This window comes from Sarcophilus harrisii, chromosome 4 (genome assembly GCF_902635505.1).
Source record: "Sarcophilus harrisii chromosome 4, mSarHar1.11, whole genome shotgun sequence".
Taxonomy (NCBI): Eukaryota; Metazoa; Chordata; class Mammalia; order Dasyuromorphia; family Dasyuridae; genus Sarcophilus; species Sarcophilus harrisii.
In genome coordinates, this window is record NC_045429.1 from 286048206 (window position 1) to 286060042 (window position 11837).

At 38.0% G+C, this 11837-nt stretch overlaps 1 protein-coding gene across 1 annotated transcript; it reads right to left on the reverse strand.

Moving 5' to 3' along the window:
- Positions 1-286: 286 nt before the first annotated feature.
- On the reverse strand, positions 287-11756 carry MRPS18B (mitochondrial ribosomal protein S18B). The gene is made up of 7 exons (XM_003768887.4): positions 11591-11756; positions 9991-10093; positions 8595-8692; positions 8393-8461; positions 1654-1720; positions 1194-1253; positions 287-869 (listed from the first exon to the last, which is right to left on the reverse strand). The coding sequence occupies exons 1-7, from the start codon at positions 11708-11710 to the stop codon at positions 583-585; spliced, it is 804 nt and encodes a 267-aa protein (XP_003768935.2). The 5' UTR covers positions 11711-11756; the 3' UTR covers positions 287-582.
- Positions 11757-11837: the final 81 nt, after the last annotated feature.

The following is an 11837-nucleotide window of genomic DNA, read 5'->3' on the forward strand; positions in this document are numbered from 1 at the left end:
CTCTGAAAAACCAGTTAATCTATTTTATATATCCATTTTCAACCCTAACCAAAAAAAAAAAAAAAAAAAATCAATCTCAGGACGAGATTTGATCTGGATCTACGATTTCATCAACATTGAAAACCACCCATGAAAAGACCCACTCATACAACTCTAAAATCATGATGCTTAGTGAAAATCTACCTTGTCTTTAATATTTACTAATAACCCTCCCACCCTACCCATTTTTTGAAGGAATGGCTAAAGTTCAAGTATCTACCACCTCCAATCTAAAAACAGACACATGAATAATAAAATAATTTTTTATTATAAAGTGTTGACAAGTTTGGTAACCCCTATACCTGCAACTTAAAAATATAGGGGGAAGCTGCAGCAGAAAGGGGAAATCAAAAACATTTAGACATGCTTCATTTTACGGTCCATTTTCTCCTTTCTTCTAGGCCAGAACTTGCCACTATCCTACTCATTTCTAAGAAGAGTAGGGGTAAGGATCAGTTCAGTTTAGGCTAGAGGATTTTCTCACATCCATCCCTTAAGCTCTGGAGCAACACAGTACATTCATCCCTTCTAGTGGCTTCCATTTTAGTGGATACTCTTGGATTCCTCTCCCTCTGGGAGAATATTAATTTGAGATGGACTCATGGGCATCATTTCCAGAAGGGGTTCATTCTCTTCCTTAAGGTGGCCTTGATATAGACGTCGAATTCGTAACAGCTCTCTCTCAGGTGGCTGCTGCCAATTGTACCATGGATACCAGGAGGTACCTGCAGCTAAGGCAGGAGCCTTTGGGGTACAGCCAACAGCTCCATGAGAATTGCTGAAATCAGTATCCCGTGGCTGTGCCAGGGGGATGTGATAACTGAGGAAACCTAAGGAGATGAAAAATATGGGGAAAAGGAATAAAATAGAAGGCAATATAATTAAAGAATATAATTAAATGGGGTGTCATTAGGCAAGGAAAAGTTGAGAAATGAAAAGTGAGGAGGAAGAATTCAGTTTGATGAGGTTTAGGGATAAGGCATTAATGAGACACTGAAATGTAAAGAGAAAGAACAGAAAGGGAAAGGTCTATTTCCTTTCTCAGATTTTCAGAATTGGAACTTCCTTATCTCTCATCATTCCCACACACTCTTCTCTCCAAGTCCACATTCTCTTCCCACTTCTAAATACTCTTTCCCCTTTTTGTCTCTTACCATGGTCTCTAGCCTTCAGGATGGCCTCTGTCACCTTCTTATGCTGTTTCATACAGATACCTTGTAACAGGAAAAAATGAGAGAAAAAGGGAGAGAAGAGTATCTATCACCTTATATTGTAGTAATATTAACTGCCATAATGGCATGTGGTGGATTAGACTTCAAGAAGGATTCTTCCTACTGTACAGATTAGGAATTTAAGGCCCAGAAACTCTCTATTTTGCAAAATTGATTATGAAAACACAAAATATTTTGCCCTTGTTTACATACAAGTCCTGATATATATATTTATGTATACTCTTTGTATCTTTGATAAAAATTTTCCAATTTCCCCAAAATTTTCCAAAAGCTGGAACCTACATGTCTATACTTTCTCTGAAGAAGCCTAGATGAGGATGGAATTTTTCTGTGTAGAAACAGGAGACTATAAGGGTAAACTCTTAAGAGTCTGAGATCTAACCTGTGTATGGGGCATGGAAGATGACACCTGTTTGAGCACAGATAAACTGTTCCAAGAGCTTCACATTCTGAAAAGAAAGAAATAAGAGAAAATGGAGGTTGTGATAATATCAGAAAGTGGCAGAAGGAATAACATACCCTTCTACATCTTATTCCAAATTTTTCAATCTCTCCACCCCTTTCCAAACCTCAACTTATCAATGAAATCTCCCCTGACTCTAAGACAATAGTGCTCTACCCTTCTCTTGAATATACCTAGCATCCAAAGCCTATTTCCAAGGTTATTTATGCCAAATTTGGATCTTTTCTATAAATTACTATTGCAAAATTCTTTTATCCCTCCTGTGGGTTTGGTTAATTAATCAAGAAATATTAGATGTGGCAATTTTTTTTTTTTTAATATAATAAGAGTTCTCCCTAAGGGAGAGGGTTATCTCGGGAAGGTTTCTGGAGGCAGCTTTAGTTTCAGTTACAAGTAAATAATCATCCAAAATCGCAGCAAGCTGAAAAAGTTCAGATCTTTTATTGTGTCCTTCAATATAGCCCGGTTAACTCAGAGACCTATTTCTCCTTGGTTCCAAGAGCTCCCCTCCGAATGTCTCCAAATCCAAAGGTTTGTCCTTCAGACTCCAGCCAGCACAAAGGTGGAAGATGCAATGCATCTCTCTTGCCTTCCAGAGAGGGCTTGTAGCTTCTTCCCAGAGTGCTCCTCTCTGACCCCTGTCAATGTTCCCAAGTAATTCTCTCGAGTGGCTCACTGGAGCTGTTTTTATGCTGAGTGTAAAAGGCTGACTCTGCCTTCTGGAGGCAGGGATTAAGGGAGGTATGAATTCAGATTATCTCTTTCTAAACCCTGAAATCTCCCAAACATGTGAACTCCAATGAGTACTTAAATTTATTTCTTGCTTCTATGAGCTCTCTAAAGGTGTGAACACAAGCATTGTTTCTATCAGTTTACTTAGTACCTTGTTTCAAGTTCTGGCCCAAAATATCTCCTTCTAATATCAAATCAATCATATTGAACCATGCTAAGTTAGATAATTATTGTCTCTATCAACTCTAATGGCTTAACAGTTTGTAAAGATTCCAACAAAGAAGGAACTGGGAATACAAGGACAAAAGTCATTGACTGTAAAGAAGTACTGTAATTTCAATATACTTGCTAGTTCAGATTCTGCCAACATACTAGCCATATGATCTTTAGTAAGTCACTTAAACCCATTTCACAGAAAATGGAATTTAGTTCATCTTGCTTTACACAGGGCTGTGGTGTGACTTATTTCTCAACAATGGTTGTGATGCTTACTCAGTGGAAGTCTCAAAGCCCAGGCCTCCTTAGACTTCAAAACCTGGATGTTCAAGCTCCCACATTTTTCTCATGTAGCCCCATCCTATTTAATATAGGTCCCTCTTTTTTCCCAGGGAATAATGAAGTTTAATTAATGCCCCTGGACATAGAGTAACATCCAGTGTAGAGAGAAGAGCCACAATCACTTCCCATGTTGTGAAATTCTAATAATAAAGTAGATAATGTCCCAAATACCCTCTTTTCTACCATAATTTCATTGGACAGTTGGAGATAAAAGAAAAATACTTTTGACCAAAGTTTGTTTCCATTTCTTTTCTTATGCTGACATACCACCAGATAAAGAAATCCTGCAACCTTGAAACTCACTCATTTATTGGGACCAGAAGAGATCTTATACTGAATTCTTACCTTATCCACTTCAGAGTCTCTGTCACTGGAGGAGTGAATTGAGATGAGATGAACCCTCATAAAAAATTGTTGGAAGAGTGAATTCATATTTAAGGAACTGATTAAATGACCTGTGGAGTCACTAAAATTCTGTGATGGTGATAATGGCATGACTCCCTAGTTTCTGAAAGACATAACTCCGAAGGCAGTTTCTCTTTAATCCTTCCTTTATACTACCCTCTGCTCTTGTAATTGCCCCCAGTCTTGGATGACTTAAATTACTCAAGCCTTCTGTTATTCCTGTGCATCTAAATGAAGTTAAAGGAAAACCACAAAACTGTGCTGATTTGGGTCCTCGATTTGGGATATTATGTTAAATAATATTAACTTAACCCTCACTGAAACATTAGCAATCCTTTCACACGCTCCTAAATAATTCACTATCCTACAATCATCACACTGATTTTTTCCAAAAGTTTTCAACCCTCCTCATACCTACTATGACTTCTTCTATATGCCTTTCCTCATCCTCTCAGTTGAAAATGTTCACTCATATCTCACTGAAAAATTTGAAGCTATTAGCCAAGAGTTTTTTTTTCCTCATCCACCTATCATTTGGAATGCCTTTCCCAACTATCTCCTTCTTTATCTCTTCACCAGAAGAGGCCACCTCTCTTTTTTGCAACCTACACAAATGATCTGTCTATCCCATCTTCTCTGGCAGAGTGTTTCTCTATGCTTTCTCACTATCAATATCTCTGTCTATTGGCTGTTTTCCTGATGCCTACAAAACATGCCTATGTCTCTTCCATCTTAAAAAACACTTCCATCTCTGATAGCTATTGTCTTATTCCTTTTGTAGCTAAACTCCATAGCTTTTGTCTCCATCCTTTAGTAGCTAATTTACAACTGTAGGCTGATTTACAACTAATACCTCTACTTCCTTTCTTCTCATTCGTTGTCTGCATTTTGGCGTTCAATCTCTTCATTCAACTGAAATTGCTCTTTCTGAAGTTATTAATAATCTCTTAATTGCAAAAATCAAACAACCTTTTCTCAATTTTCATCCTTCTTGACCCGCAGCCTTTGATACTGTCAATTAATCTCATAAGTATGGGCAGGAATGATGGAGAAGTCAGCAAAGTCCCTAAGTAGGTGCAGCCAAGGGAGAAATAAAATCTTTGAGCTGAGATCTCTTCTTAAATGAGAGTTGGAAGTTCACAGCCCACCTTCCAATCAGAAAAGCCAAGAATAGTGATGACATAAAGCACCAAGGCTGATGAGATCTTGTAGAATGATGAAGTTATCCCAGTAATGACCTTCCTGGGATAGATGGTTAGTGTTGGTTCATTTATGTCTGACTCTTAATGAGATTTTCTTGGCAAAGATACTGGAGTATTTTGCCCTTTCTTTCTCCAGCTCATTTCACAGACAAGGAAACTAAAGCAAACAGAATCAAGTGACTTGCCTAGGATCTTATGGAGGAAGATAATTGGCACAGTTAGATATAGCACTAGTCCTGAAGTTTGATTTTGGCTTCAGAACCTTAGTTGTTCACTTATTCTTGTTTGCTTCAGTTCTTTATCGGGACCATCTCCAGTTGTTCTGATCTGTATCTGGCCACTGGATCCAGATGGCTCTGGAGGGGAAAGTGAGGCAAGTAACCTTGCACGTCTCTCCCTCACTTGAATCGAACTCGTTTGCATGCCATGGCATCACCTTCCTGATGTCATAGTCCTTTTCAAAAAGAAGGACAAACAATAACAACAATCTTAATCTGTGAAGTAAACTAGAAAAGGAAAGGAAACCAATTTAGTATCTTGCCAAGAAAAATTCCAACTACATCAAGGAGAGTTGGACATGACTGAAATGATTTTCAACAATAACCAGGGCTGCAGAGCTGCTAAATGCCAGAGACCAGATATGAACACATGAAGATGAGAATTCTTGACTCTAGGTCTGGTACTCTATATACTGCCCTACCTAGCTGCCTTTAGAGAAATCACTGAGAGAAATAGAAGCTAGATGAAAAATGATATTGATATTCTCTTCTCTTTTTTTTTTTGCTGAGGCAATTGAGGTCAAGTAACTTGCCCAGAGTCATACAGCTAGTGTGTTAAGTGTCTGAGACCAAATTTGAACTGGGGTCCTCTTGACTTCAGGGCTGGTGCTCAATCCACTGCACAACCTTGCTGCCCAGTTCCTAAGTCTTCTTTGTTGTATATCCATTCAGATTATGCCTCCATGGCTCTGTCCTTTATCCAGATCTAACTTCTACCTTGGATCTCCAGCCTGACATCTCCAATTGCCTATTTAAGTCAAACTGCATATCTAACAAATCTTTTATTATATCTTAATTTAAATATATTTAATATTTATTCACTCTGCAAAATTGAACAATTCATTACCTTCCCCTCCCCCCAAACTTTCTCCCTTTTCCTAACTTCCTTCTTACTATAGAGAGCACCACTATACTTCTAGTCCTCCCCAGGCTCATAATCTAGGTGTGAACCCTATCTCCTAATTCTTTCCCATTTCCACATTTAATTTACCACCAAAGCCTATCAATTCTGTCTTCCTAATATTTTTCATATAAGCTCCTTTCTCTCCTTTGATACTGTCACTACCCTGACTACCAACATCACTTTAGGCCTTTACTACTGCAATACTCTTCTTACTCAAATCTCTGTTTACTCCAGTCTATTCTCTAGTTAATTGCCAAAGTAACCTTTCTCAAGTATAGACTGACCGTGTCAGCACTGCCCCTCCCCAATAAACACTAGTGAATCTTTAATACTTCCAGAATCAAATATAAAAATCCTCTCTCTGGTGTTTAAAGCCTTTCATTTCCTGGTTCCTTTCTTTCTCTTTTTGATCCTCTGGAAGAAATACTCGGTTACCTCCACAAACTCTGTGATCCAATGACAACGGCTTCCCCAACTTCATATTTATTATCCTAACTAATTCATAGAAGTAGTAGATTCATCTTCTTTATGCAATTCAATACATAATACAATTTGGAATAGAGATGTGCATGAAAAGGGCAATATTAACATTCTAACATTTGGATATCTATAACAAAGATGCATCTGTTTTGAATGCTACTTTTTATTATAAATTCTTGGGGGCAGAGATTGAAGCTTTTTAGCAATAATCTAAAATTTACAAATATCAGCATATTCATTTGACTCCCTTCTGCCACCATCAATCTGTGAAAAATCTTCCTTTTCTGAGTTTCAAGAAAACCAGATATATCACTTTTCACTTTTACCTTTTAGAATTTATTTTCCCTCAAAGTTCAGCTCAAGTACCATATTATATATACAAGGACTTCCCTGATGTTGCTGGCATTACTATTTCCCTCAAAAGACTATCTTCTGTTTTGTACATCCTTTTTTTGTTTTTAAACTTTTTTTTTCTCCTATTGGACCTCTATTGGATTACTTGCTTTCTAGAGGCAGAAGGAGAAAAATTTGGAACCTAAGGTTTTACAAATGTTGAATGTTGAAAACCATTTCTGCATATTTTTTGGAGAAAAAGGCTATAATTAGGTTAAAAAAACCAAAACTTTTTTTCTCCTAATAGAATGTAAACTCATTGAGGGCAGGGAGTTTCTTTTCATCTTTGTATTCTCACCTAGCCACAGAAGTGAATTCTCAACTTAAATATATACCTTCATGTTACTTCAGATACACATAGCAACTGTCATATAGTTGATCTTACTATCATACTATCACTCAAGGTATTCAAGCTTCCATTATCAAAAATTCTCCAAAGCCTCACTTGACTAATCATCCCTTTCATAGCCAAACTTCTAGTAGTAGCTGTTGATACTTCTTACCTTCATCTCATTCTCTTAATTCTTTGTAGTAATTCTTTAACCGCTTGACTTAGAAACATCTAACACTTGATTACCCTTTCTAATTGGACATCCTTTCCTCTCTGGATTTTCATGAGACTATTCTTTCTTCCCTTTTCCTCTTATCTGACCCCCTCCTCTTTCTTAGTCTCCATTGCTGGATCATCATTCATATCACATTCCCTAACTTTGAGTGTACCCCAAACTTGGCCTGGGTTCTCATAATCTTTAAGTATTGGATAATACCCATGGTTACATGGTATGACCAACCAACTAGCAAAAAAGAATCAAGATTGGTCAGAAAGATATGAAAAGATTTAAGACAGAGTAGATTCAAAGCCAAGAAACAAAAGAATTTCTAGGAGAAGAGGGGGTGTTTGAAAGTTTCAAAAGTTCAAAGTTAAAGATTGTGTAAAGCTTTGAGATTTAGCAATTAAGATGTCAATAATGACATTGGAGAAGACAGTTTGAGCCTAGTCATGGGGTCAGAAGCTAGGTTACCAAGGGCTGAGAAGTTATTAGGAGGTGAGAAAAGTGGAGACAATGCCTACAACAAATGGGTTTTCCTAATTTTTAGACGTTTGTGAGAAATAGCATTGTGGGGTCAAATGAAAGTTTTTAAGGAATAGAGAGACTAATTATGTTTGTAAGCAGCTGATAGCAAACAAGATTATAAAGGGGACAATCAAGGTGGCAGCCCTTAGAAAATAAGATATGATAGTAATAGGTAACATTCACATAGTGTTTCATATATTGTGATTCCTTTAGTCCTCCCAATCACCCTATTAGGTTGGTAATATTATTTTCCCTATTTTATAGATGAAAAAACTGACAAATATTAAATGACTTATCTAAGGTGATACAGCCTAATTATATGAGGCAAAATTTGATCTGAGGTTTTCTTCCTGACTCTTAAGTTCTATGAATTATCCACCTAGCTTTCTATGAATTATCCACCTAGCTTTCTGCAATGATGAAATTAAAGGATAGAAGTAGAGAGGTTGGCCTTGAAAGCACATCCTTTTCAGAAACTGGAGCAACAGAGTAAAAAGGAGGGACTAACAGTCATTTTGAGGTTTAAAGGAAGGGAGTAGGAAAACTATTATCACTAAACACAGTTAAGCACACTTAAGTACTAGTTCCTGAGGTAGGTAAAGAAGACAATGAAATTTGGAGGTTCCTTACTCTAAAGTCCACATGGAGCTTCTGATCCCGGCAGATGGGGCAAGGATTTCCAGCAACTTTGTTCCCTCGCTGTAAAGGATAAAAGAGATGGGCAGAAACTTCAGAATGAGCACAAATGCCTTTTGTCAAGGTCCATGCAATCCCACCCTGTCATTCCTGAATCTCTATACCAGAGGCCCAATTCCTTTTCTTTACTACTCACAATGCATGTTTTACGAGTTCGCTGTGGTGGGATGCCACCTTTATGGTTTCTTTGATAGTCAGCCCAGACTGGACGGGAGCCATATCGAGTCAGGTATTCTAGAAAGGAAAAGAAAGGGAGGGAAGGTAAGGGAAGAGAAGAGAAAAGATGGAAGGGAAGGAAAAACAAATAAAGAGTTTATTAAACATTTACTATATGCCAAACACTTAAAAAATTTGATCTACCATATATCTGATCTACAATAACTACTAGAATAATTACTTTTATGACTTCATTCTATTTTTGTAATCTTAAGTTCATATTATTTCCTTTTAGTTCAAACTAAGTCATTCCACAAAATTGCCCTAGATATATCTATGCCTTTGCTAATACTATTCTCAATGCCTGGAATGTTTTCTCTCCCCCTCTAATCTCCACCTGTTGAAATCCAATCTTTTAAGATCCAATTAAATTGCCATACCTTTCTTTGAAAAGCAATTCTTACATCCATATTGGTACTAATCTTTTCTTCCTTTCTCACCAGAGAAGTCTAGTCTTTTCTTTTTTTTTTTTTTGTACCTGTCTTCTACATTAATAACTTTAAATTTTTTGTTCTGTTTTAGTAATTTTCAAAAACTTATTACCACCCCCCATGTTTCCCTAAGACATCATTCCCTATTCATCTTTTCATTCTTTCATTATTTAATAAATATCTACTTGGTAAAGAGTTAAGTGCTGAGAAGCCAAAGTTTAACAAAAAAACTGATTTTGTTTGAATGAAATTTATTTCCTATAAGACATAAAGATTGATAGCTACAATACACAACATATAACAAAATATATTAATGTCCCCAAACAAAATGTTATATAAGAAAGAGGCAAAGAAGGGCACTTCTAAGGGGGAAAATTGGGATGGGAAGGATGTACAGAAATTCAACATATTCTGTTTATTGGATTACTTATCATCTAAGGAAGGGGAGAAGAGAAAGGAAGGAAAGAAACTTGGAACACAAGGTTTTGCAAGGGTGAATGTTGAAAATTATCCACATATATGTTTTGAACATAAAAAGCTTTAATTAAAAAAAAAAGAAGAAATTCAACATGTTGTAGGCATTCTAATCCCAGAAAACAGTGTGCGAAAAGATTGATGTGAGAAGTATAGAATATGACATATGTAAAAGGTGAAAAGAAAAATAATGGATAAGGCTAGAGAAAAAGGGTAATGTTAGATTGTATAAACTTCAGTACTATGCCTTTGGTTCAGTGTTTCCTGAAGAACTATTAAGAAGAAAGCATCTGGTCCATTCTTCTTCTTAGGTTCAACACACCCATAATATCTTTTGAACTGATGGCTCTGTCTCCCCCTTAGTCTCCACATTTTCATTTCCCTCTTCCCATATTTTCCTTATGGTGGTACCTTCTGTCTCCAGATATTCCCACGGAGCATTCTGATAGGGGGAGACAGGAATGGAACCTTCTTCCTCAGGGGAAACTTTGGTGCATAATGCCTGGTGAGTAATCTATGAAAAAGAAAAGGGTAAGTTTTAGGAGGAAAATGAGCTATCTTGGTTTTGTCCCCAATGATTCTTGAGGTTTTGTAAAAATGTCAAAACTGATACAGTGATGTATAGTTATGAATATGTACTAATCTTGATCTTGAGTCCCTAAAAACTCAAAAGCATTAAAGTAATGTGAGCTGATAAATATGTAATTAAATTTCTGGGAAAGCAGCTGTATATACATGGTGTCTCAAAAGTCTTATAGCAGTTTTAAGCTGTAAAGGGCAAGGAGAACATTCCTATTCTGTCCATTCTTCCCTTTTAGCTTCCACCTACAGGATTTAATTACCATTAAATTAATAGATAAGTTAATATTAAGAGAACTGACACTGAAAAAGATACAAAAAAAAAGGATATTCCTAAAAAAAAAAAATTAGTATCAGAAGAAAAATAAAAGTGAACTTGGTAGATGTTTCTGGTGATAAAGGAAAGGAAGGGATACCCAAGTTCCTAAGAGTTTGATAAAGTATCCAGAAAAAGGTTATGTTAGGATCACAAGATATGTATGATGTACGTGTGATTTCCATCCCAACTCTGTCTCTGAATTACTGACGTTACCCTGCTTTAAAAAAAAAAAAAATCAGTTTCCCATTCCAGAAGAATGAGCAACCAGAGTCCCACAGCTGGGATCAAAAACCTCAGGCCTATAATTAATCCCATAGTGACCTTAATCTCCTCACTCTTGAGGCTAACTTGCTCCATATTTCAGGGAATAGCAACTGTGGGAAGCAGTTTTCCCCCTTTCCCCCTCCATCTAAGGATCTTCAAGGTGGTGAGTTTTGAAGCCAGGGCTTGAAGAGACTTGGGCAGTGGGGAACCTGGTGGAAAGCTTCTGGATAGTGTTCTGACAGCCAAGAAACCTTCAGGGCCAAAGAGCAGTATTTTGAGCTCCTCAGATCCGATCTGCATTCAGGAGTGTAGAGATAAATGCATCAGTGTGCCGGGAGGATCATAAGCCCCACACGTGCTAGTTAGGCCTGCATCTACATGGATAGAAGGGAGGAGGGGAGTTTTCAAGAGTTATCTTGAAAAGTATCTGAGTGAGGCAGGAAAATCATTCTCAGGTCAGACCTCTTTTCAGTCAAGTGAACGAAGTACTTTGGAAAAGAAAAGCGGGGGGAGGGGCTGCTACAGCAACTTGGAGAGCAAAGAGCTCCCGCAGACGCTCCATGGCAACGCAGCATTGTCAATATAAACAACCTTAAAGACAATGTAACACTCCTCAGCATGAACTCTAAAACTAAGAACGCGACATAAGAGATTGGCCGGTGGGAGGGCAGTAACCAAAATAATCAAGACAAGAAAGCTATGAGCTTTCTCCTTCCTCTCCCCAAGCGCAGGAAGGAAAACTCTTTCCGGGCAGTGCGGAGAAGGAAAGGGAGCCAGCCGGAGCCCACTCAAACGAGGGCGAGCAGCTGCCAAGAGGGAGGACAGCGCGAGAGAGGAAACGGCAGATACCTGCACCCAGTAGACACCTCGGACAGGTGTGAGACCCAAGCGCCGCCTAAGCAGCAGAGTTAGGAGAGAGGACGCCATCTTGGTGTGCGTAGGCGTGGGGAGAATCACAAGACTGAGCATGTCTGTTAGCGGGCTGGGTGGGGCTGATGTGGGAAACGCACATTGCCCGGACGTGGCTGTGTGCGCATGCGTCAAGGCGTAGGGGCGAAGACGACCTATTTTAACTGCGTCACAATAGAATTGGCCT